This window comes from Struthio camelus, chromosome 14, assembly GCF_040807025.1.
Source record: "Struthio camelus isolate bStrCam1 chromosome 14, bStrCam1.hap1, whole genome shotgun sequence".
Lineage (NCBI taxonomy): Eukaryota > Metazoa > Chordata > Aves > Struthioniformes > Struthionidae > Struthio > Struthio camelus.
The window spans coordinates 19,610,794-19,638,186 of record NC_090955.1 but is presented as its reverse complement, the minus strand read 5'-3'; the positions used below and the strand labels follow the sequence as shown (position 1 = coordinate 19,638,186).

General features: G+C 38.3%; 2 protein-coding genes across 21 annotated transcripts in view; one reads left to right on the top strand and one right to left on the bottom strand.

Annotated features, from left to right (window-relative positions):
• The window catches only part of CFAP92 (cilia and flagella associated protein 92 (putative)), a 178,054-nt gene extending 164,898 nt beyond the window's left edge, over positions 1-13,156 (top strand). For 19 of the 20 annotated variants that reach the window (XM_068907386.1, XM_068907387.1, XM_068907394.1 and 16 more), the window contains one exon: positions 1,089-1,433. In XM_068907386.1, the coding sequence (XP_068763487.1) occupies positions 1,089-1,247 (159 nt within the window). In that variant the 3' untranslated portion in view covers positions 1,248-1,433. Of the gene's footprint in view, positions 1-1,088; positions 1,434-12,565 lie in introns of those variants that run through there. The other variant, XR_011134541.1, reaches the window with a different exon arrangement.
• ACAD9 (acyl-CoA dehydrogenase family member 9) lies at positions 32-26,069 on the bottom strand. Its single transcript, XM_068907410.1, has 18 exons — positions 25,900-26,069; positions 24,471-24,564; positions 22,098-22,199; positions 18,399-18,505; positions 16,836-16,936; positions 14,955-15,033; positions 13,833-14,007; positions 13,163-13,236; positions 10,962-11,037; positions 10,133-10,203; positions 9,623-9,742; positions 8,553-8,681; positions 6,004-6,083; positions 5,079-5,205; positions 2,968-3,045; positions 2,009-2,137; positions 825-897; positions 32-396 (listed from the first exon to the last, which is right to left on the bottom strand). Exons 1-18 carry the CDS (start codon positions 26,029-26,031, stop codon positions 296-298), a joined length of 1,848 nt encoding a protein of 615 aa, XP_068763511.1. The 5' UTR covers positions 26,032-26,069; the 3' UTR covers positions 32-295.
• Positions 26,070-27,393: the final 1,324 nt, after the last annotated feature.

The window sequence follows — 27,393 nt, the reverse complement described above, 5'->3', positions numbered from 1 at the left end:
CCTTACCCATGGAAGAAAACATCTCACAATGTGAACCTTAACCATTTTTATTTAGCTCGAAGGGAAACAGAGGCATACATCTTAGTAAGACAACTGGAGATTTAAATAAAATTTCTTTATTAGTCGTCTTTATATGAAGTTGGGTTTGAAAATTTTATTTTACACAGTTACAGCAAATTACAGTTGCTAAACTCATGAAATAATAGTTATTTTTAAGGTGTCAAGTCATTTGACCTGATGATTGTAAATGAACAATAAGTAATTTTCTGCAGTTCATTTGCTGTCAGTGAAGTAATTAGAACGTCCTGTCCAGGGGATGAGAACATATATAAGCTCTCTTTTCCAGTACTTGTTTTGCAGCTTTTTTAATACTGTCATCCAGGTTTTCGTCTGCATCTATCAAGGAAACAAAAGGAACGTTAACTAAGTACAGTAAACAGCTTTTCTGAATTTCATTCAGAAAGGATTTTAGAGTCCAGATACAAGTAGCTAAACTTCAGTGGCAGGAAGTAATTTAAACAGTGCCTTATTTTTTTATCTAATAGTTTCTTTAGAGGAGTATTTGTTATTGTCAGATTTTTATACTCCTTCTCATAGCTTCAGGGCTCTCATGCTTTTTAAAAAAGTATCACAGCAGTTTATCTATACAAAAGAGAAGAGACCGTTCATATTCAACAGGCACTAGTTATGTTCCTCATCCCAATTAAAGGCAGAGCAAAACTATTCCGTTGGTCACACCATCATTAAAATATTTAATTTTGTTTTGAGTCTGTTAAAGCTGTAAGAATAGAAAGAAATTCTCCTATTTCATAGAACTTACTTACATTTTTCTAATTGAGCTATGGCATAATTATTCTTGAAATATGCTTCTGTGCAGAAGATATTTGTAAGAAGCACCTGAGAAAACAGTAGTAACAGTCAATTGAAAAAAAGGTCATCAATTTCATCATAAACAAAATAATGCAGTAAAAATACAGTAGTTTAAACTTCTGGAAGTTTGGTTTTTCTCTCTTAGCATGGAACTTTGTAAGCTAGTAATACATGCTGCAAGTTTTAACACCTGTCATTTATTTTTTTTTTCCCTACAGCTACAGGTTCTCAGCATTGGGATGTCCCCCTCACTGAAAACTGATGAGAAGCCATTCTCAGTAATAAATCTAGAAGGGCTTACACATGCAAAATCTCAAGTTTCAAGACCGCTGAAGACTGAGGTTAATCAGTTTGGATTTGCCACATGCGAATTGTAGCAAGTGTATTTATCCTGCAGCATAATTGTTATCACAAAACTCTGAGCTACAAGGCAGTTACCATCACATCAGACTTCCTCATTTTTCTGTCAATACCATATTTATTAATGATAATATGGAAAGAGTTTGGAAAGAACTGGATGGTGTTAGCAGGTTTAAGAGAACAAATACAAATTGATAAAGTAAGTAAGTGTGTTTGTTTGTTTTAAAATCTGTCTTTCAAATACTATGATACCATGCAAATTCACACGTTCAGAGAACCTGTGAAGGAGTTGGTGTCATTACTGCACTCTTGCACTGATCAATTTAGAAATGTTTGGTGCAGTCAGTTTTACAGGAGACAGGTTCAATTCTTAACCAATATAGACTGCAGTTTTAAGTATATTGAAAGAGATGTCTCACTGAGGCTGTCTGAGGCTGCCTCACTGTCTGAGGCACTACCATGCAGTGCTGGATAAATCAGAGCGCTGTTTTAGGAGAGCATCTTGAACGTGCAGCAAAGAATGCAACAAGCACCTTTCAACATTGAAGGGAACATAGGCTAGTCAAGTTGAAAACAAGCAGCTGGGTAAAGACTTGTGAAATGTATGTATGTAGGCTGTAACGTTTTAAGGAAAAGTCAGAGGCTGTTTATTGCCAACTGCTTGATACTAAACACTTAACAAAAAATGGTAATAAATACTTACCGTTTAAAGTCTACAAACTCCATCGATCATGAAGCTTAAATGGATGTATCTAATATTAAAGTAAAGTACACTTACCTCATGATCATGATTTCTTAGACCGATACTGATAGACCGGCTAGCTCTGGAAATAGTTGCTGTCATTGCATATAAATTAATAACTATATCTGCCACTCTCTTCAGAACCAGCTGCTCATCCACTATCGTCTAGAAGAGTAAAAATGATTAGCTTGTATTTTGTCAGTTTAAAACTTCAGTCAGACTTTTTTCATACTTTGTATTTAGACTCCTATTCATTTAGCCTGGCCAGTTAAGTTGTTACATAAAATTCTTATGCTCCCTATCTATGTTAGCAAGTTTTGGATTAACCAGGCTCCACCTTTTAACAGTCTCTCTGGCTCCAGCCAACAGTAAAATTGCTGTGCCATCAAACCACCTTGATCAATGCTAAAAAACCACTCAAGCTAAATTACCAAACTTAGCTAAGTCTCTATAAAAAAAAAAAACCCTACTACTTAGGGTGGAATAGTGCAGGGCCGAGTCTGATGAGCATTCTGAGACGACATCAGATGATAGCTAACTACCTTAAAGCATGACAATTCAGGCTACCAGTCCCTCCTACTCTAACTGTTCCACTCTGCATGGCATAGATTCATTTGCTGTAGAATATGAAAGACTAAGTATAATTCAAAAAAAATTAGTGTATACTTATTCATTTGGGAAGAAGAGGGAAATAGGTTCCACTGACTGCTTACAGTGAAATAATACTTAAAATAGTTATTGGCGCAGGGAGAATTGCTGCGTACAGAGATTGCTGCTGCTGTTTTGTTTTGTTTTTTAAACATAGGTTCCATCACATCAAGTGAGCATATAATTTCAATTTATTTATTTTCTCATGATCAATGGAAATTAATTGTGCAAAGGAACTCCTAGATTTTTGTCATCCCCATATAGTCCACTCTAGATGCTAGCGAGGCTAGCGTGGTTGATTAAAACTATTCAATAGTAAAGATAACAGAAAAAAATAGTATTGTTACCTTACCAAACCTGCTTAGCAGGCCTTTCACTGATGTTCCAAAATAATGAATATTTTCCTCAAGCTTCTTGCCACTTGCCTATAAAGCAAAAAAATACATATTCAAAATACAGTACACTTGAACAATTTGAGTAGTCTCCTAAGGGAAAAAAAAATCTACCTTAAAACAGGACATTGAGCTGAACAGCATATTTAGGGAAGCACTCATATGCTGCCCAGCCAATAAACTAGACTCTCAGCTTGAATGAGACTGCCAACTGCATGACAAGGTAGTTTTATGCTGTCTGCACCGTTCTTGGCCTCTTTGTTTGGGCTGTAGGCAACCAGTATTTTTGGCGGTTTTAACAGGCAAGACACAAGACAGACATACATCAAAATTCTCAGCTACAGCACAGAATTATTTTCTCTTTCTTTTTTAATTAGCCAAGACTGATGTTTAACAAAACACTGTAGGAGGCCCAGAACCGATTCTGATTGATTGATCAAAAGGAAGGAAAGAAGCGTATTTAATAAATAGAGCAAGCAACAGGCAATTCTGTAGAAGAAAACGATGTAAGCCCTAAGATGTGTTTCCTCCCCACCCCCCCAGGAAAGAACCCTTGCCCTCTCAAAAATGGCAGTTCAGTTTTCTGCTAAAAGCAATACATAATTATAAACTACTTGCAAATTACTAGCATTCCCTTTTAAGGTGATCTTTCACTACTTTTACATTTTTTTTTCTTCCCACCTAGAAAGGAGAAAAAAGTTGCCTGTTTTTTTATATAAAAGAACTGAGATTATAAACATTTTATTCTTTTCCCTGTTCAGATGCATCTGGGATGCATCCTGAAGCTCAAATAATACTAGATTTTCTCTTGGAAAGCACTAGTATATTAACATTCACCTAGTTTACTGTTTAGAGCCAATGAAGGCGCATTTCTTCCTCTATATAATATGCATTAAAATTTTCTAAATTTTAGCTACTTTTCAGTATACTCTTTATACAAATAAACATTCCTGAAAATGCTTATGTAACTTTTATTTACACACAACAAACAATACTTATTTTAAGTAAGTAAGTGCTGCAGGTTATAAAAATCCTGAGAATCAAGATTATGTGGTACTAGTGGGTAAATTTACCAATAGTCTCTAATTCTGGCAATACGTAGTGTCTTTTTTAGCTTTTATTAGTTTAAAAAAAAAAAAAAAACCTAATTCATTATGATGATTCTTATTTGCATTCATGCCACAAGTGAGTTTGAAGCTATTTAGAGGAAATGGCTGAAATAGCTGACCTGGAGAACAGATATACCAGAAGAACAATAAAAATCTTTTTGTTAGTTTTTCAGATTACTAACAAAAAACATCATAGGAAAAACATACCTTACCCTTTCTGTTATCAGATCATTTCTCACTGGTCATATGAATTATTTATTGTGATTAGCAAGTATTTTTATAGTTCACAGAATTTCTTACCTAGAACTACATTACTAGTAAACAAACAAAGAAACAAAAAAGGAACAGAAGTGTCTGCAGCACATAGACCACATGAGCTACTAGTAACCAAGTGAGACGAGTCAGGATAAATTTATCCTATTTCATCCTTTATGTTCCTGCTATCTTCAAGCTAGGATTCTGGGAGACCCTTATACTTGCCTGAGAGCCATTTGTGGCAGGACACATCATAGTGCAGGAATGAAAATTCATAGCAAAAAAATCAAATGACTGAATGTCTGCTGAGAAACACAGTTGGAGCTTGTAGTACTGTGTTTTGTGACAGAGCTTACGAAGCAACTAACCAGTAAAAGAAAGATTTTTAATACTGTGAAGCTCAGTTTACATAAATTACTAAAGTGGAGATAAACCTGGGTTTGGTATAAATACCTACACTTAGTCTTTATTTTGCCTTGATAAACACCCATATAACATATATAACTAAAAAAGGTCCTTTCTCCTAAAATACTAGACTACTGCTTAGCTTTGTAAATCTCACAGTATTAGGCATACACATAGTTGTTTTGCATAAACAGGCTATATGCTGCGATGAACAGTAATGGGAATCAAATGTCACAGACCAGCGTCTGAGTCTGATCAAAAAGCACTGTATTTCTCCTCACTTACTTACTTACTTACCTCAAGACTGGGATGCACTACTCCGCGTTCACCAACTAGCCCGTAATCCACTTTTCTGCCCATCACGTCCCGGAATTTGCTTAAAAATTCCTCCAGTGCCACGCTTACATTGCCTTTCTTGATTTCTCTAAAATGTTGGGTAATCAACAGCTGTTAAAGGACATTTGTTTCCCTGCCTTCTTGCGTACAAGCATCAGGAACAGAAAATTAAGACGGGAGGGGACTATTACAAACTACAGTCAAAGCTCCTAATACAAACTCTCTCTCCTAGAGTCCTGAAATTTTTAATTATCGGCTGTAACAAGGATGCCTCGTTCCAGGATGCCTTGCTTAACTTACTTTAAAATAAGATGTTGTTAATCATCTTCAGAGTGCGAGACCCCCCCTGCTTGCTTGTATTCACAGTTAGGAGCAATTCAGCAAAAAGGAGGTCCCTCAAGAGCCTTTCAGGAATACAGCATGCCAGGCACAATTCTCTAGGAGAGAGGCCTGCTTGTATGTTAACATTGTAAAGCAGCAATATCTGTATGTGCATTTCTGTTTCTCGTTTCTTAACGTTTTCATTCCATATTGGGGCAGGAGGAGAACACAGTGATTCTTGTAACAGCAGATTCCCCTCCTCCCCCCCGCCATGGTGGGTTTGTTAATTTGTGGCCCAATACAGTCAAAAGTATACTTAAACTAAAAAAAAAAATGGTATTATAAAATAAAATATGATTGGACAAAATTCCTAAATATATGAAACATTGTCAATTAAACAAGAAAAAAAAAATCCTATACATTGAAAAGCCTTTTGGAAAAGACAGATAACGGACTGAGAAATACTGCACTTTTTCCCTACATAATTTCTCCTCTCATCTATAGTTAAACAATTATCAAATTGTGTTTAGTTTGTTAAAACGATTAGCAATAAATAAGAACATACTTAATTTTTTCAGTTAAGATTTTGCCTGCATATTGCATACCCGTCAAAGCAATATACAATCGCAGAATTTCGTTTGTTCCCTGTAAAAAAACACAATATAAAGATATAAAGTGGAGTCAGTATCAGGTACAAGCCATTTTTAATATTTCAAAAACCTGTATGTGCTGTGCTAATATTTTCTATCAATCATTTTTTTTTCCAAAAGAGCTTTTAATGGCTAAATATCTTATGTTCTGTGCTTTCCTTCAAAATATCGTAAAATGCATTTGGACTTGTAAGATAAAGTTCTTTTGGAGAGAGCTGTGTAAGACAAAAGATGACCATTACCTGCAGCCAAAACAAGCTTATGCCAGAAGCTACGCTCCCAGGTGAGAGTGCACCTGAAGTGGTAACAAAAGTTTGGGAGGTAGAAGTCATATGGCTGGAGAGGCTTGTGGATACTGGAAGCAGGCCACAAAGTGTAAACACTGTATTTGAAGTGTATATACTATTTTGAAGACTGTTCTTTGGTTAACTACTTGCATATAATTTACAGTATTAATGAACGCTTTCCAAGCAGGTCTGTGGCCTGTCTTCCCTTTCTATTCTTCTAGTAGTCAAAGATTACTCTTAATCTATCCATAAATGTTTGCTGTCTTCTGCTGTTCTGTAACTGAATTACAAAATTGTAACTTCATTTAACTGTGAAAAGGTTGAGCCTCTCGTTATTAGACATAAATATGTAGCACAAAAAAAAGATTACTTAATGTATTTTCAGTAAAAATGAAGTTCTAGACTGTTTTAGTAAAGGATTGTTTTAAATAATTGTAAAACTGCTTCAATACACCTGTTTGGAAGGCAAAAGCAGACCAGGAAATTAAAGTGATACTGTACAACTGGATGTCTGGGAATCCATTATACAATTGCTTGTTTTAATACACACAGCTGAAAAATAAAGATCAAAACACAGAAGGCAGGTTACAGATGGAAAGCGTCCTGAGGTAGTACATCAGTGTCAAAAGTCTAATGCCTTAAGGACAGGCCAAGTCAAAGAGGCTACAGTTTCAATAAAAAGTATTCCTCTGTCAATAGGGGTAAGCAGGAAGTTTTGGAGGGGCACAAACACACCATATCCTATGTATTTTTGTTCTTGGAAAACCAGATCCTGGACAACAGAAACATGCCTTTTCTAGTCCTTAGTTGTCTGTCCTTAGCTGGACTGAACAGCGCAGTTTTATCTATCTATCTGACATGTCTGCAGGTCCCTTATAAATAGGCTAAGATCAACAATAAAATAAGAGAAGTGCTCAGTCTGCTTGTCTTAGCAGAGGAGAAACGTGATGTAACTGGTTGGGATATGTATAATCCCTCCAATGTGAAAAGTCGTCTGTACTTCAAGTCTAGAAAAGGCTCCTTATATCTGGTTTTGATTTCACTGTTTAGTGTCCGTCCAACTCATAAACTATCAGTCCCCACATGATGCAGGATGATGACCTTGCTGGTTGGTTGGTTTTGCTCCTTAATCAGTATTGGAATTGACTGTTCCTAGTTTACGGGAGATAAAATCAGGTACGTTTACAAGAACAGCTAGTGAATGCTATATAACCATTTCTGATTTGCAAATTCTTACTTGCTTTAACTTGCAGCAACTTGCAGTTTGAGAACTTTGATGTCGCGATATAGGAAGACAACTGTTCATTTATAAATGGTCCATCATGAAAAATCAAGTCATGAATGAGATACACACAGATGAATGGTCACTGATGACCCAGCTTAGAAACAGAAAAATAAACTTCATAGCCAAGATTAAAACAAACAAAGAAAAAAAACCCCAAACACCTATTAGTAAGTTAAGTGACTTCCAAATTAATTTTATGCAAGTTTCCTTGCTTCACTTTTACGAAGACCTATTAGAGAAAGTTGTATAAAAATGAAAATTTTGCCTGTACCATTTCCCCTCTCATACATTGGTATAGATATATGAGAATAAAGCAGGAAAAAGATTTCAAAATACGCTTTCTACAAAGTGAAAAGCATTCACATTAGGATCTTAACTCTAATTTTAATTCATTCTCATTAGGCTCTTAACAATACTCAATTTCTATCATGGTTCAGCACACGCAATTACAACTATTTACTGAACGTAAACTGATGAGCTACTTTTGTCAGGTAAAATAGTTCAGGTTTTTATGCTAAAGAGTAGCTTTATGCTTTTTAATAATGAGATTCCTTTAATCTCTTCAAAACAACAACAAACCCAAGCCACGAACGAGGACTGCTTTTCTCCTGACAGTGTGTTTAAAATGGCTGCATATTTTGTTCAAAAGTTTCTAAATGCTTAAGAGGGAACCATATATAGTACCAGGTCATACACTTTGTTCTTTTCAGAGGTAAAGCAGATACCAGTTCCTAGTCTAACTCACGCTTAGAATAAGTGTAACAGAACTTTCAACTGTAAATGAATAAAGGACCCTTCACAGGAGTACTGTACTGGATTTGTTTCAGTCAAAGTTTACAGAATAAGAGAGAGTAAATTTCAGTTTATGGCAGAAAAGTATATTCATACTTGCCTCAAAAATCAGAAGTATCCTGGCATCTCTGAGGTAGCGTTCATAGGGGTAATCTTTCATGTAGCCAAGGCCTCCAAGAATTTGCAGGGCTTCACTTACACAAACCCATCCACCTTCAGAACTGAACACCTGCCATTGAATAATATTTTAATTACTGTGGTACCCACGTTAAATACAGAAAACAGTGTTTTGTTATTATGCCCCGAGTTAAAATACGTATAAGACTGAATTAAGAAGAATTGTATCTACATGGCATTGCTGTAATATGTTGTAGTGCTTTTACCCTGGCCCTGTTTAAAGCTTGCCTGAAGTTGTATGCTTAGGGCTCAGGGTATACACTGTGCTCAAACTAGTTACTTGAAAAATCAGTATCTCCTTTCACTGCAAGCCACGAAAATTCCTCTGTAAGGAAACGCTCATAGGTGATTCAAAGCCTCAAACTGAAAGAAAACATGTAGCTGGTTGTTTGGAGCACTTACATCTCCCCAAATTCATGGGAACATGAATTCTTTTGGACTGACCACATAATAAGATGCACATCAGCAGGGGGGTTGAAAATTCATGAATTCTGAAGGGTGCCTTGCCAGCCAGCAGCATCCCTTGGCCTGCATTATAGAAATGCTTTAAATCGTGACACTCCAGTAGGGAGAGCAGGCCTGATTCTCCCTCACTCATCTACTCCCTATCTCATATATTCTGCAACGGATTCTAAAAGAAAGGCACGACAGAAGCTCCTTAGCTGTATCTCCAGCTGCAGACCTGGCTAAGTATCTAAGGCTCCATACAAACAGAATTCAAGAGGACCACAAAATTCCAAACTTCTTGTATCCACTGTTTTTCTTTCATATGATGACAGAAGCCTGCATTCTGAGGAAATCTAATACCAAGTGGGAAATAAAGAAGACAAGAATGTTGGATTTTTTTTTTAACCTAGCTCAGGTTTTTGTATTACGTGTCTAAATGTAATACTTGAGCCTCTCACGAATCTATATGGTAGACTGAAAAAAATGAGAGATGTTTGTCTGTATTAGCTTAATCCCCTAAACCAGTCTTTCAGTAAAATTAATTACCTTGACCATGGCTGCCTCCAGTGAGCAATCTGGAAGTCCCGGCTTGTCCATCATTCCTGCCGTGAGGTAAGCCATACTCTCCATTACATACGCTTTCACAGCCATCAAATTAAACTTCTCCTGTCAAATAGTAATGAGAGTAACAGGTGAAAGAAATCGTACCTGATGCAAAATACTAATCAGTCTATAGTCATTTCAAAACTCAGAAGCACAACTGCAGTTTTCATATGTTTAACATAACAGGTATTATCAAGTACCATTTAAAAGTACTTACTGCAAATCAGTCATGAAAATCTAAAAAATAATTTGATGCATTTATCATTCTAGACATTTAAAAGACTGTGTGTAGAAGTCTGCACTAAATTTACACCAATTCACTACCTCTAGTAATTTCTTTTAACCAGTAACAGCCAGAAGAACCCCAGCCAGAAGAACCCCAGCATAATCCATCTGCTAGCACTTACTCAACACGAAGCCCTGTTTGAGGTTTTCCGGATTTTTTCTACCTACCTGAATTAATCCAAATTCACTCAGTTTCTTATTGAATTGTTTCCTGGTGCAAGCATACTCTGCTGTCATTTCTTAAAAAGAAAAAAAGACACCATTTCATCTCAAAACAGCATAATTACTACTGTGCCATATCATTCCTACTGTACGTAAATAAAAATATCTTTCTACTGATTGATTCTGACAATTTCACGTACATGTGTAGTAAAAGCCTTGCTGCTGCAGAAACAGTAGCTTGTGAAGAACACCCTCAAAATAATTGTGTTGAGAAAATCTGGGAACACTGACACCGTGTCAAAAGCTTTTAAGCAAGAAGAATGTGAGATGTGAACTGGTACTCTTAGAGGAAAGCACGTTTCAGAGCCAATTCATTTATTTTGAGAGATTTCTGTTACTGTTTTAGGTAACTATTGCCAGAAGCCAATTTCACTAGTTTTCATTGTATCTAAACTTTTGGGCTAGAATTACCTCAAGTTGGAAGAGAATAAATTGTAAGAGAAAATACATTAAGAGAGAATAAATTCTACCTTCTAAAAGCAGTAAGATATGGGGATACTCATTAAGAATGTTTTACATCAAAACAAATTCAACAGCAACAGCTTTCTGCTATATGAACTGAAAAAGCTTTAGTATTTTACAGGCTTTAACAACAATTTTTAATAAATATTTTACAGGATTTAAAGAAGTCAAAACTTTTTATGATTGACAACAGTGAAGTTACTATGATCAAGACCAGTGTTACTACTTTGAACAAACTACGATGTATACTTCACGCGCATCAGATTTTTTTTGCATGACATCCAGCAATTTTGAACACTTAAATTTTACCCACCTATCAATTTTTTAACCATTCCAGCAGTCGCACTGCCCATGCTAAATCTTCCGCTGTTTAGGATGTTCACGGCAACCTGTGAATATTAATATTTTTTAGGCAATGTTGTTGCCACAAAACGTCTCCTGCGGTCAAGATGCTTACTGCTACCTTGCTTCATGTTTTAGTGCTTTCCTGGATTTCATTCGTCACTGGAATACACTTCCTATCCTATGACACTTTTCTTCAAACTGGTTAATATAGCATTTAGCATCCCAACAGTAACGATTAAAAAACAAATATTTAAGGTGATCTACTAGATACAGTTTATCACTTGAAATAGTTGTACAGATACTGATGACCCAGTTGCCTGGAAGTAACCCTCTACTCAAACTACATTAAGGTAAAATGCAGATAAAAACGTATTTATCTGCAACACTTGAATTAATTCGACAACACTGCTGAAATTCATCGGAGAGAGGAATAAGAAAAACAACGCACTGCTTAATGTGCTTAAACAACAGTCACATATAAAAACCTTCTCTGCAGCTAACCTGTAATAGAGGCTTTCCTGCTTCAGATATCTTCTTCCATACCCTACACATCTTGAGATGCAACCATAAGAATTAATTTCTCCGCTATAAAGTATAAAGTATATTACTATTTCCACTTACTTTCTTCCTGAGGACCTGCCATTATTCCTTTCAGATCTGCAGCCACTCCCCCTAAATGTATTTACTGTGAACTTACTGTACTCTGTAAATTAAAGACTGCATCGCTTCCTTTGAGATCACTGGCATTTTGACAGTTCATGTCACCTCCCTTACTTTACTGCCCTGTTGAATTTGTCTTAATTAGGATAAAACTCTTCTTCCCTCTTCGGTGACTATGTGTACGTCTTAAAATTAAGTGCCTATGCATGGAATCTTACATTTCATGTCACACTATGAGAAATGTACTTGATGCAAATGTATAAATGAGCTTAATGCAGGTATCCAAATGTGTTGGATAGGGACCAGATGATGATGGCAATCAGTTGCTTCAGGGCAAATTATCTTCCAAACCTGTTTTTGAGGGATACTGTAACAATTCTGCTAGTAGTCAACACAGTAATTAACACCTACTCTTGAGTACCTACTCTTCCCCAAATTCACTCACTCTATCCCTCCATACAAAGCGCACCAAAAATAAAAAAAGGGACAAGGTAGCTACAGCTTTAGTAGAAACAACACATTTTGAGATAAATAGATCAAATTAAAAGTATTTTTAAACTGGGGTGCGGGTGCGCTGCAGAACTTTACTGCCTAGCCTGGCAGGCTGGATTAGAGAGCCAGGCTCCCTCAGAACACGGCTGGGAGCAGCCCCTCAGCTCGGTGCCTTCCTGCACTCTCATGCTGTCCAGCCTCCTACCTGTGGCAGCACAGCTAGCCAAATATACCTGTTTCCCCATGGCCTAAGGAATGCTGATGTGCAGCAGCAGTTCTGTGACATACTTCAAGGCTAGTTAGAGTCTGGGAAATTTAAGTTTTAAGGTTCTTCTTGCCCTTTATGATATGTAGATGTGAAACTCCAGTACAGAATGGCCTTATTTTTTTGCCATCTCACCTCTCATTTCTTCTCTCTAGCTGCCAGATGCTATGAGAACACTGTAGAAAGAAGCAAAGCTATTCTGTTCTAGAAGAAAGAGACAGCTACTTTGAGTATCAGCCAATTGTAGAGGAAAACAGGACGGCGTTACAAGGAAAGGAAGGAGCTTACTATCAGCAAAGACTGAGAATAATAACCAGAAAAGAGCAAATTAAAAATGAGAGCAAAGCATGTATTGCCTGGCATTATAAAAAAGGAGAAACCGTCCTTGCAACTACAAAATTACATTTATTCTAAATGACTACATCTCTCTCCAGCTTAAAGAACATTATTCAATTCTGTCTATCTAATAAATATAAGTGGAAGATAAAATGGATATGAAAAGGTGAGGTACTACTATAAAATACTGAAGTATTGAGAAGAAACATACACAAATCTGAGATTATGGCATACCGCACGCTACGCTAGTGAAATCAATTAACGCGAAACGTATAAGGTTCACGGAGAAGTCTGTCCTCTAGTACTCTTCAATTTGGCAATGTTGGTATTACTAAACAAAGAACCCTCAGTGCAAAAAAAAAAAAAGTCTCCTTTAGGCTTTTAAAAATTATCAGTAGTTATTCTTTACTGCTTACCTTAAATCCCCCTCCTACTTCTCCAATAACATTCTCTATAGGCACTTTTGTGTTTTCAAAATGTACTTCACATGCTGAAACACAGAGTAAACAGCAGTTGAACTATTACACATAAATATTTAAATGACATTCAGGAATGTAACTGACTCTTCTTGTAACAAAAAAGCAGTTTTCCTAATGTATGAAGGAACTACACGGGCTTGGCCAAAAGAATTAGAATTCTAACTGTAGTTGACCCCAATTAGTGATGTAAAAAAATTCAAAATATAATTAACGTACATTGTGTAAACAGAGAAGAACTATAGTCTTGACTCTCTGTTTTATGGAACTGATAGAGCGGTCAAGTCTGAATGATATGATGGTAAAGCACTACAATCACCAGGAAACTTAAGAAGAACCTATGAAAAATTACTCTTAGACTAATGCTACTTGGTTACCGAGCTGTCTGTGTCAATTCTTTCACAGCGTGATTAGGGAAACTTCAAATGTGTGGAAAGGAATTATACAATATGGATTTTTTATTTCAGATCCTGCAGAAGAAAAGCTGAGAAAAGAAACATGAAACTATACAGCTATATGGAATAGATATTAATTTGCTTGCAAATTCAGATTATCGAAACAAAATAAAAACATTAAAATACTGAAACAATTGCTGCTAAGTAATTCTTACTATTCGATCCTCGAATCCCCAGTTTATCCTCAGGTTTCCCATGGGTGACTCCACCAAAATCTCGCTCTACGATGAAAGCAGTAATTTTGTCTTTTAGCGTTCCATCTTTATCAACAATTTCTGTTCTAGCAAATACTGTGAAAATATTAGCGAGACCACCATTTGATATCCAAACCTGTTTGAGAGAGGAAAGAAGTAAGTGTATTTGTTCTGATTTTGTGAGCACTGCCCTTAACTGCTTCATAACAGACATCAACAAAGAACAGAGCGGTGAAAATTTTTTCCTTCTTCCCTTAAATTCTAATCACTGTTCTGCTACTAGTTTTGCTTCTTGTGAATGCATTTCCAGGAAAAGCTGACACAAGAGTAAGTTCAGCATAACTATAAAAATTAGCTGTACTATACATCTGAATTAAATTAAATGAAAATACAAGGTGTACCCTCACAAAAGCTTGTATGTATTTTTACTTAACATATGTGAGTAGTACATAGGCAATAAAGACTGAGGTCTCACCTTGCTTAATTTCATCTCTGATGAAAAATACTCTGAATCAGGCCACATCTGCAGGGCCTCTCCCATAGCGTGGGTCTCTCCACATCACAGACAAATATATCAACAGCTACAGATTAAGTCTGTAATGTATCAAACGCTGTTGAATCCAGTTATCTGCGCACATCTCGAAGACTGTATTTTGCCATTTTTTCTTCTAGCAAGAATATTCTAAGCAGCCCTATTTCCAACTCACTGTCAAGTTTTTGTCCAAAAACATCTACAAAGTCTTGCATGATAAAGAATGAAAGGAGGGGGAAACGGTTTCAGGTTTCTTCTCGTCTTTGCAGTCACAGAGGAGGTCTAACTAATCCTTCCTGAAAAGTCAAACAGCAGGAGTTGGGGATACAGAGAAGGCACTTCAGAGGGGCTTCTTCATACCTTTCTCATCAAGAGTTTAGTGAACGTTATTCCCCAATGACTAGCCTGGAATCCCCAAAAGCCTGATGCAGCTCCCAAGCTAGCCTCTTACTTAGCAGAAGCAGCTAATTACAATGCTGCAAAAGACATGAATACTTTCTATAGAACCTGTCACCGAAAAAATGTTGTATTTCCATTCTGTGAGCAAATACCTTGGAGCCATTTAATAAGAAGTATTTCCCATCTTCACTGAGGGCTGCTCTTGTCTGAATGGATGCAGCATCACTTCCACTAAAAGCCAAAAAAGTTATTAATGTTTAAATAAACATGCTTTAAAAAACAGAAGTACAGTTTCTTCCCTCTTCCCATCCTTTAAAAAGAATGTTTCTGGTTGTACTAAAAAGTGGTGTATACATTTTCGTTCTTAAGTAAGAGGGAAACTTATTAGATGCAACAGCTCTAAAGAAATCTACTTAAGTTACCTGAAAGGACATTTCTGCTGATTAACTTGATGAACTGATTAGAACTTCCTAGAGTGCAATGTAAGCAACTTTGCTGAGTTACAGTTTGAGCTATATAAACACATGATGAGCATGTTATCCTAAAACACAGCCAGTTTAAAACATCTAAGTTGTTCCTCAAATAGTCATACCCTGATTGTACATCCTAAGGAAAAAAGGTTCAACAGAAATGAAAAATAAATCAACAGGTGACAGTCTTTATGCGTGAGCATTTGGACACATTACACACTTTCCACAGTAGTAAAATTCGCAGGTCAACTGCAACAAAGAAATCACAAGTGTATGTTCGGTGATTAAAAGTTCAAACACACTCTTCAATCACCACCTTATCATGTGATTTAACAAGCAGTACATAATCTCCCCCTTGAAAGAATTTTCATTTTTAGAACTCCAAATAGTAAAATGCCATAATGGCTCGTTTGGGGGTTTCAGCTGAAGACAGTTGATAAGTTGTTTGAACAGCCGCAAGTCAGCTGATATTTTAATAGGGCTAGATTTCTAAAAGTGAACTCCAAAAACGATTGCCTCTGTGTGCTAGAACTATGGTATCTGAGAAGACTGAAGTTAGAGAGACTAACACAATGTTTTAAATAATGCTAGGCTAAATAAAGACATTAAAAGAACTTCAGAACAAGGTTACAACTTGTAACTTGTGTTACTTCAGAATCGCTTGCATGGATCGCTTTGTTAAAATGTCTGTGCTAATAAAAATTTTACCTGCAAACGGAAAAGATTTTAGAGGGTAAGTCAAAAGCCTGGCTTAGGACGACAAATAAAAGCCAACACTAACGGCTGGGAGCTTTCTTATTCATCACAACAACAAGAAAGTTAGCACACACATCAAATGCTCTGTGCAAGTCATTCTAGAAGACGAAAGTTCAAAAAAGTTTCAAACTATAATTTTGTACGGATAAGTAAGATTCAACATCAAACATCCAAAGTTCTTCAATCAGTTTAACAATCACATAGTAAACCATATACCTATATGTTTTTAAGAAAAATGCACCTTTTCTGCATTCAAACAATTTGCAATATTAGCACAGTCAATAAATAAGCTTAATAAAACAACTCTGTCTTTGAAATGAAGTTGCTACAACAAAGATGCCTTTTTTAAACTCTAAGAGAAGACCAACATTTCTTCCTATGATTTGAGGTGGTTCCTTCAATACTGGTGCAGGTTTTTTAATAATTTTTAAAACAACTGAAAGCTGCCTAGAAGAGTAACAGCACAAATTATCCTTTTAATTCATATTCAGTAATGCTAGCAATTAAGTGGAAGAATGCCTGGGATGGGAACAACTAGAAAAAACGGAGCACCTCAAGTCAAAGGTGAGTTAGTGATTTCACGAAAACTACCATAAGTAGCACCTTGGGGAAAGACGGATTACATGACTATAAGCGTACTTTTTTTTTTTTTTTTTTTTTTAAAGATATTGATCTATATAGTGACATTGCGGGCACAAAATGTAAAGATTTAATACAGGAACCAAACAACCACTGTAATGAAGACACGTTCAAAAAATAATTTTAATGTTTGTACTCCTGAAGCTTTTATGATTAGAAAAACAGTACCTTCCTGGTTCTGTGAGACAGAAAGCTGCAATGTGCTCCCCAGATGCCAATTTAGGCAGGTACTTTGCTTTTTGTTCTTCAGTGCCAGCAATGAGGATTCCCTAAATAAAGAAATTCGTTGGAAACTCTTCAGCAATCAAAATATGTGAAAAGAAATTAAGCTGCCAAATTACATCAAGTTCAGGAAGCTTAATTTACAGATTATATGACATAACTAGGTAATATTAAGATAGTTTAATAAACAGTGAGCATTATTATACTTATCAGACATTAAGAAATGTTCCAGTTATCATATACTTGTTCAAACATCCACAGGAAATGGCTAATTATTAAGACTGCCTTCTAGAGTGGGTTTCACTACAGGAACACCATAACTGAAAACCCTGTTGTTGCTCTGAAAGGCATGGGCAATAACAGAGTTCATTCTTTATCATCTGTACCTTCAATATTCCTTCATTACTAATGCTAGTGACTTTATTTAAATAAACCAAAAGGCATGAACTTCCACAGCTCCTAATCAAAGTACAGAAGATATTATTTACTTGGTTTCCAACCTATTTCATTACATAAGCTTTCAACAACTTTTTGTGAGAACTGCCCTTACTTGAATTATCTCTGTACGGAGCTGTATTTTTTTTTATACAACAGGTTTCTTGTGAAGGACAAGCAAAAAACAAAAAATACATGATTAAGCTAAATAATCATTTGTCAAGTAGCAAAGATACAGATTCTCAACAAAATTAGGAAGGATTAACACCAACTGGAACAAACTGGCCACAGAAGGAGAATAACAGCAGTTCTATCTCATACAGCACTTTTCATCAGAGTGCTTTACAGATCTGATCAGCTCACTATCCCTGCTCTATTGTAAGTTAAGGTGAGGAATGCAGCTTTTCAATTGGCATCATCTGCTCAATTCTGTAAAGATTTTTTTGTTATTAGAAAGAACTCAGTAATTCCAAGTTTCAGAATACTTCTACCATCCATAACATAAAAATACACTAAAAAGTAAGGTACTTAAGGCTATACTACACTTTAAAAAACTAGTTCAAAATTCACATACTAGCTGTAACGTGTCGAACTTGGATAAGTTTTGTCTAAGCTCCCTCAATATCCAGCCTCTTCCACCTAGAAAGTGTTGCACTCTTTTGAACTATCTGCATGGTTTTGCCACCTTCACATAATTTTAGTCATCCTTATGTTTTATCGTTTTCAGCATTTCTTCCAGCTACTTTTATCAAGCTTTGTAAATATACAAAATTTCAGATCATTTAAAGTACTTTTCCTAAGAACTCTTATCTCAGTGTTCCCTGGATTAACCATTTTCTTGTATACCTCACATTCAATCTCTATCCTGCATATGCAAGTGTTACACAGGGCCACTGGCAGAAGGTGTTAAGACACACTCTAACGACTCAGCTGAAGTCAATCCATCCGATTTATGCTTCACAAGTAATTCTCATTTGTTATTAGTTACCACACCTACACTCTGTAGTTAAGTAAACTTCATCTCACCCTTTTTATGTAAGCATAGAACTACTTGACGTGAAAGAAGAACATTACCTTAAGCCCAATAGCTTGATGAGCTGCCAGAGTAACCGCTATAGATCCATCTAAAGAAATGATTTCTCCCAAACGTGCATACATGGTATTTGATAGACCAAGACCACCTGGAAAAAACAGTACCTTTTATTCATGTAACTCTAAGTAGCTGACTTAGAATTTAACCTCCTTCCAGCCCCCTCCTTCCTCAGAAAACCCTTTCAAATAAAGAAACATAAGTCATACAAGGCTATTAACTGGGGAATGCCTTAGTATAGGCTGTCCATACTGGATACATTGTGTCCACAAATAAATACCATGTTGCAGGAGGTGTTCCAGAATAAGGCGTCTTAAAAACAGTGACTCTTTTCTATAAGCAGGAGCTGTTCTGTAGTGGAGATTTTAGTTCTATTCATAAAGCAGATGTGTTTGTGTTCATGCATGTGTGCACATGCATGCAGAGCAAATATACCATAATCCATCACATGGTAGGAAACAGACTTGTTTAAATAATCTGTATGTGAAAATGGTAAAACGTTTGGTATAAAAATTACTTTATTCTAAAATACTAACAGAACAAAATCCAAATTTTTGTGATGTTTCCGTGCTATCTTACAAAATCAGACAATTAACCTATACATACATATATATATATATACACACACACAGCTTTGCAGCCGACCAGCTGCAGACCAAGGAGCAGAGGGAGCAGCGCTTGACAAATCTCAGGACAGGGCTGGCTCTGGTACTGATGAAAAAAAGCCAACTGGCAACAGCCAGGCAGACCCCAGCTTCATCGGAAACAGGGCAGAAAATGTCCAAGTCAACAAAAACGGCACAAGTAAGTTTCCCATTCAGGCTGCTGAACTAGTACTAAGGAAGGATAAAAGGATACTTCCAAATCCAATCCAAAAGGATTCTGAAGGATACTTCAGAAACATCTTTAATCCAAAAACACGAATATATCAAGACAGGAACCTGACACCAACACAAACTTTTTGAGGGTATTTGATGATCTGCTGCTGCAAATACAGAGACCCTTTATTTGTAAGGGGCTTGCAAAGAACTCAAGTAGGATAATTCAGAGATACATCTGCATGGATCTAATGTGCAAGGAACTTTGTATTTTCAGCACTACGGTCCTCCCAATGTCTGCATAATTTAGTATGACCTTATATATTACTGCTGAATAAACAATTTTATTGAATCCAAATAATCTTTTATCTAGGTTAAGAATTTACTACTTCAGATAGTTGTGGAAGTGAGAATAATGAACACCTTATTTCAGCAGATTTCTCAATGGTGCCACTTTTTCCTGCATATTAAGTGCAAGAACAAGCTCAGCTACAGCCTCCCCTATGCCTTTAATTTAATCACTGCCTCTTACATCTCCTTTTCCTTCAGAGCATGCTTAAATTAATTAAAATTTACACTCCCCCGATCTATACACACTCTCTTACTTCTGTTCCCCTTTCTAAGAGGGGTTGCGACAAGAATCCAGCTTGGATGACATGCATACTGATGACATGCAGAGTAATTTCAGTGGTGCCAATTTTTAGAGAATGTTACATGATTTATGCGAGCTCCTGTTTTCCCATTAAGGTTTTGCATTTTAATGTCTCTGACAATTATGCCACTATTACAAATTGTTAAGAAAAATATCATAGAAAGAAAGAAGCACTGAATGTGTGACTGAAGAGCTGTAAAACAAAACAAATGCCACTAACAAAAATATAGCAGGTTTAAATTACAAAAAAATGTGAACTAACTTCATTAGAAGCGCACTAGCTACGGTGCAGTGAAAAACATCTTCCTTACAATAAATTGATCGCTTTCCATCTTTTGACTTTTATCCAGCACAAACGATTACAAGATCACAGGAGTATGAAACTCCTAATCTAAGCTAGCAGGTTAGCTAGCCTACATTAACTTTATTTTCCAGAATCATTAGTAGCACCGGTGCACTTCTGTCTGCACAAACATTTGATGGATAACAAAGATTGGATGAAATGCTACTCTTCTTTACACACTGAACTCTTAACGATTTTCCAGGAGTAACCTGAATGGATGCAACCTATGGCAAACTGGAAGCTGACAGAGTGCTGTCTATTTCACAAGTTTCGAAACAATACAAGATCAAAACAGTTACAACATTTCAGTAAAAAAAAAAAAAAAAAGAAGTATGATTTTTAAACACATTACCTTTCAGAATCTTAAAAAAAACCTCAATAGACTAGGAAAATTATTTCAAATTAATTAGTAGTAAATTACACTTCAAATGTCATGATGCTTTCCCAATGCTGTGCTCTGAGTTCTCTCCTTTGTTCCCTGCTTCCAACATCTCCTTCCAGCGGACACTAACTCCCGGTATTTTTCCAATATATTTCTTAATTTGTAAATACCTCTCTCCCCAGCTGGGTTAAAAGCTCTGTCCAGATCTTTCTCCTCCCAGGACATTATCCTGAAGAGAAAAACCCTGAGGTGAGCTTGCAAATCTCTTTTCTATCTTACTCTCCTATCACCCTTGCCTAGTTCTGAATACCCACAATAAACACACATTTCTAATGCACTTCAAATGTAATTAATCAACAGAGATCACCTCATGTTACAGTATATGTAAGTTGTCCAATATACTTTAATGAATTTGTACAGAAACATTGCATTTTGAAGAAGTGAAATCAGTGCAGCACAGCAACACCACTTATATTGCCTAATACAATAAATAAAGAGCGAGTAACAAAAATGCTATGAAAAATGTGACATCGCTTTAACACAAAGTAAATACTGAGGTGTCTCCAGCTTTAAATAGTATTACTGCAGTCACTGAAACAAGTGTATTACGTTTCACACTATGCTTCTCAAAAATTAGGTATCTCCCACTGAAACTAGTTTCTGCAGATGGTCAAACACTATTCTGTCTTCCAGCAAGTTCCTCTCTTTAAAATGTGCTTCTTTAACAACAGAAAATAGAAGATTTGAAAAACTCATTTCTTACTTTATATATTTTATGTTATGTATTAGTTTCAAGCCCAAATTCTCTTTATCAATAAGAACACGATTAACATTTTCTTCAAAGTTCCCCTGCAAATTTAGGGGTTAATCCTCTGAGGAACTAATGTCTCAGATCTCCGTTAGCATTATCATCTCCTCCAAGACATAGGCTTAAGTGAAGATATTAGGCATAATTTCAGTATTGCATAGGAAAGTTTTTACACAAAAGCTATGCATTTAATAAATAAAAATAGCAATTTTACACTTCTAGATTGCCAAACACATTCCTTTCTGGCAACGACAGGTGAGAATTTTAATAAATCATTTCCATGAGACTGCAAGTAGCCTGGCTATTCTCTGTAGCCCAGTACAATTTTAGAAATCATCAGCTAGCTCCAAGTCCTACGGCGTCAAGCTTCTCTACTGCACCAAGAAAATGAACAAAAAGGAAAATACTGAGCCAAGGGAGATTTATGCCGTCTAAATTTAGTTCTCTAACTTAGGCGCCTAAACTAGGACTTTGTGTAGCTCTCTATACAGCCAACGGATATTCTAGCTGCCTTTGTCTCTTTGTTAACTCGAGAGGACGCGTGAGCTCCTAACTTAGGCATCCAACTCAAATGACTAAATATAGATTAGCACAGACATTTTGCAAGACCTCAGATTGCATTACTTATTAAAAAAGGACCAGAAGACTATGGGGTTATTCTTTTGTGATCTTTTACTCACCATATTCCTCCGGAATCTGCATGCCAAAGAGACCCAGGTCCTTCAGTCCTTTTAAAGTTTCAGGTGGGATTTTTGCATCTCGATCAATTTTCTTAGAGTCCACTAAAAATACAGATGTTTTTATAACTTAAAAGTTTGTTTCTTAGTACAGAAAAAAATGCTCAGAGACTGCAGCAGTCTCAAATTAGAGCCAAGGTCACTATGTGCTATGAGACAGCAGAAGTATACCTCTAACCTAACTACCAGTTTGAGAGCCCAAAACTCAACAAAGACTAAGTGAAGAACTAATAGAAACGAGGCCTGTTAGAGAATCACATCCCTTCTCTCTGTTTTTTTTCTTGTAGTCTTCTAAAGCATCTTCAGCAAAGACATCGCACTTGTTGCACCAGATACAGGCATTACTTCCCATGCCTAAGTTCACAGAAATTACTCCTAGGTTTAGTCTGTTCTTACTCACTGTCCTGTTGCCTCCCTTCCCTTGCAGCTGGAAAAGTCTCAATCCCTATAAACTGGCTACTGCAAGATTAATAATACACTGGGCTGGCTAGTGGCTGAAGATAATTATGACACGGAACCAACGTGCCACCTAAGTAACCCATCCTTTTACTTGGTCAAAATCAAAAAACAGAACCTACTGGAAGGTCCCAAGAATATAGATTATGGCTGTAAAGTCATGTTGTATAAGGGAAAAGAACTTGGAAGTGGGAAAAATCTGTTTTTTATTCCATTATCTCAAACATTTCTATGTTTACAGGTTGTGCATATATATTTAAGCAGATTCCATGACTGGACTAAGCAAAACATTTCCAGGATTTTCTTTGGGAACTATGTCCAAGCCATGACGGAAAAAAAGGAAAAACACATAAACAGGATAACGGCAGCAATCTTGTTCTTTTGAGTTATTCCAACTCTTGGGGGATTATAAGAGCTGTTTTGTAGGGTTACAGCAAAAATATGCATTAGCTCAAGAAAGCTGTAAGCTGCAGAAAAAGGACGAGAAGCCGCGTTTCCAAAAACACTTGAAAGGAATTAACTCTGCAGAAGCAAAGGCACTTGTCTAAAGAAACTTCATACTCACCACAGTTAAATGATTCCACAACTTCTATATAAAACTTACAGGGGGGAGGCAACTAAAAGCTCCGATGCTTTTTGAAGAGAAGTTACTCAGAAAAAAAGCACATTTTAACAAGACTTATTTTTAATCTAGATTGTAGTAGAAATACATTTGTGGTATATGGGAGAGAAAGGTGTTTCTTTACTTATTTCTCCGTTACACCCATATACGCCTATCTGTAGTCGGGAGAATGTCAAGCTTCAGAACGACTCCTGCTGAGATGAATTTCCTTATCTAGTGCCAACTCTATCAAGTTTCTAACTGTTTAAGGTTGCTCCCCTAACCTGTTTTTACCACACCCATAAGCTACCCTGAACACCTGAACAGAAATGGCTGAGAATTCAAAGACGAACAGTTTCTACCATCATCAGTCAAGACTCTGTGATTTGACATGCTATTCCTTCCTGAAATATCATTTTTACTACATCATTTTTGGGAAGAATTATGCTTCACAAAAGAGCAAAGAGTTAAAAAAAATGTGACATGCGTAAGTTCTCAACTTACTGTCAGTGAGCAATGTTAAACTTTCATAGTCAAAATCATCTGGATCTCATAAATTCTAATCCCTGACAATCACAGGCCTCTTCAAACTCCTGGAATGTTTGGTAATCGAGACCTACTATCTTTGCCAGCTGGAAAATCTGAGATTATATCGTTCCGCTATTTCAGAAATCGCAGTTTGTAAAACCAATTTTCTGCAACTGTTCTTGAATTAGCTTTTATATTGTATCAATAACAGAACACACTGTGACCTTAACTGAAATATACGCAGCTAATATGAGTTTTTCCAGAGAGAATAACTACTCTAATATTGAAAAAACATAAACGCCTTTGATTTTTCATAGCTTCTCAAGTAGTCACCTTTTATGATTCTCTGCTGAATTTTGCCAAAGTTTTAGTACAGCAGAATAGTTAATGTTCACACACAAAAAAGCACAGTATATTAAGTGGAAAATAGCTATATACAACTGAACTATAAACAATTTCAAGTTCTACTTCTATCCCAGAATTCTTTTACTTCCTTCCTGTTAGGTTTTACAGTTCTTCTGTTTTCAATATTTATTTTTTCTCCTCAGCTTTCAAGTAATCTATATAAAAAGCCATATATGAATGTGCCTATATAGCAGCATTGTATAACTGGTAACAAATATGTTAAATAACTTAAATATTTAAATTACAGTACTGTTATGCAACTGCTATAATTAAACCATTTTGCAATCACTAGATCAATTACATGGATAAGAAACTAATAACCTTACCTTCTTCATTGAAGAATTTTTCTACAGGTCCCACAAGCTGGTTGATCTCCTCTAGTTCTTCGTTGTTAATTTCTGGATAAGGAAAAACTTCTTCCTAAAATAGCAGTTTGGGGATTTTTTAAAGCATGAATCGTCCAATTGAAATCAAAGTTTAAGAACACCTAACTTCCAAATATTGAAGTCTCAGAAATTGTGAAAGTTGAGAATTGTGGAATTAGGAACAGAAACAGCCTCATCTGATGAAATCCATAGGATTCAACTATACTACATACCAAAACAAATCAGAAGCTAGTACCTGAAAGAGAAACATGGCTACAGGAAGGAGCAAAGAGATTTAAAGAGCTACCGGGATGCAAAAATCCTTGCTCAACTGTGAATTTTGTCAATACAATCCCATTTTTAGGCATTTACAAAGTCAGTTAATTTTTATTTGCATCAGAACTAATTTAATGTTGTAACGTTTTCAAAGCTCAGACCACAGATGCTGTTTCTTGGAAGGACACAGCACATCCCACCTGCTCAACGCCAGGAGAAGACAGAGTAGCGGGGGACTGTTCCATAACGCCCCTTATCATCTACCTCCTACGCTAGGTTCTTTGTTATATAACGGTTTTGGCCGTGACCCGCAAGCAGTACGGCCTAGCAGGCTTGCATTAAAAAAAAAAAAAAAAGCCAAGTGACAAATGTAAGTTAAAGACCACGAGACGAGCGTGCTTTTTACTGTGGACAGACTGACATTTGAGGGGAAAAAGATATGTGGGAAGTGAGGTTTTATGTGATGGAGTTTGATCACTAATCTTCACTACCCTTTACTTGACAAGTCCGTTTTGAGAGAATTTGTGATTCGAATCACTTCGGTGGACGCTGGGCCCATTCCTTTTCCTCATTTATTTAACCCCATAATTCAACCGAACGCATCTGGCAAATCTTTTCTGGAGCAATAAGCAGTTACATCTGAAATTCATCGCTTCTGCCTCCCGTGGTTTCTCTCAAGGCGCGGAGGAGCTTTTATCTTACGACGCTGCAAGCAAACGGTTGCGCCAAGTCGTGCTCCTCGAGGCGAGTTCAGGGCCCGGCCCCGCGCGGGCACCCCGGCCCCGCGCCCGCCACCAGCCGCCGGCGCCCCCGCAGGCAGCCGGTCCCTGCGCCAGGGGCCCGCTCCTCCCTCTGGAAACGGCGCCGCCGCCGCGATTTCAGGCGGCCCGCTGAGGCGCCGGCGGCAGCGCCCACCCCCGCGGCGCGGCGCGGCGGCCGCCCGGCAACGGCCAGCGGCAACGGCCAGCGGCAACGACCGCCCAACGGCCGCGGCCGGCGGCAGCGCGGTGACGCACGGCGCGCGCGCGGGAGGAGGCACCGCCCCACCCCCCCCAACGGCTCCCCCACCCCCCCGCCGCCAGGCGCCGCCGACCGGTGCCCGCGGCCGCCTCACCTTGCGCAGCCTCCCCAGGAAGAGCTCCTTGGCGAAGGCGGGGCGCGGCGCGGCGGTGCGCAGGTGGCGGCGGGCAGCGGCGGCGGCGGGGAGCGCGGAGCGCGCGGCCCGCAGTAGCAGCAGGCCGCTCATGGCGGCCGTCTGCCCGCCCAGGCGGCGCCGCCGGGGCACGTGACGCCGCCCCGCCCCGCCCCGCCCCCGGGCTGAGGCGGCCGTCGGCGCGCGGCGGGAAATGGCGGGCGCCGCTCGGGGTCGGTGACTTCAGCCGCCGCCAGGCCCGGGGTCTGGTCTGCCCTGCGGCCGCGCCGCCTGCCCTGACAAAGGCCGCGGTCCCGCGGGGCTCTGCAGCCCCTCAGCCCTCACCCATGACGCTCCCCAGCGGAAACGCGGGTGGCCAAAAACCCTTTATTTCATTCTGCTGCAGAAAACCGGGGGAAGGCTGGAGCGGGTTACAGTCCTTACTGTTTAGTGTAACACGCTCCATCAACTATACATTAAAAGGGTCATACATTTACTTTCTTTTCATTCCAAAAAAAAAAAAAAAACTTGCTTCACTAATTTGGCTTCTCCACCTCTGATCACGCACCAAAGCAAGGCTTGGGTCGCTAAAAACGGACGCGCGCGCCCACTCACAACCCGCTGATCCTAGGCCAGGGATCGGTACGAATTATTCCGGAAGCGCAGCCAGCACTAAATGAAGCTACCTGCCCTTTCTCCGTGCAAGACTAGCTTTTGCACAGCCCCCCGAGCCAGGCGGTCGCTGCGCCGCCAGCCCCAGCCCCAGGACGGGAGCAGAAACACGCAGCCAGGAGCGAGCCAGGAGCACGATTTAAGCTCGTCTCTTTGCTGTAAGACACCCCAAAACCACGCCACAGGCGCGTTTCCACGTTACGACTCATTCGGTGCAACGGGGCTGCTGTGCTGGGGATGCTTCTGGACCCCCCCTTCTCCGTCCTGCACCAGCTTTAGGCCTCGCACTCGCGTAGCAGCAGCTACAGAAAATGAGTCAGTTCAACTGGATGGCCTGACAACACACATTTATTTATTGGAGCGCGCAAGACCTCTTTGAATCATCTTCCTGAACCAGCTCAAAAGTGTCAGCGCTGGCCGGGACAGGGAACAGGTGCACCCAGCCAGGGACAAGGGGAGGACTGCCTCATCCCCAGTGTAGATCGCTTGATGCGCTCTTGAAACCACACACTGAGTTGATGGAAACGGCCACAAAATCTCCATCAAAACCTCACTCCTCCCAATCTGAGTCTTTCTGGAACTGGGAGGAGAGATTATGGCAGGGGTGGACAGAAACAGACCTGAACAGCCCTTCACCCTGTGTAGCCACTTCCACAGACTCTTAATATAAAACACTACTACTGTGATCCAAGGTAAATACTATGCTGCAGTGAAATGTCCAGACTCACGTTTCTCCCTTACTTCCATCTTCCATCCCTCTGGCAGTAGATTTTATTTAAAACTATTGGCAAAACCATGGAAGAT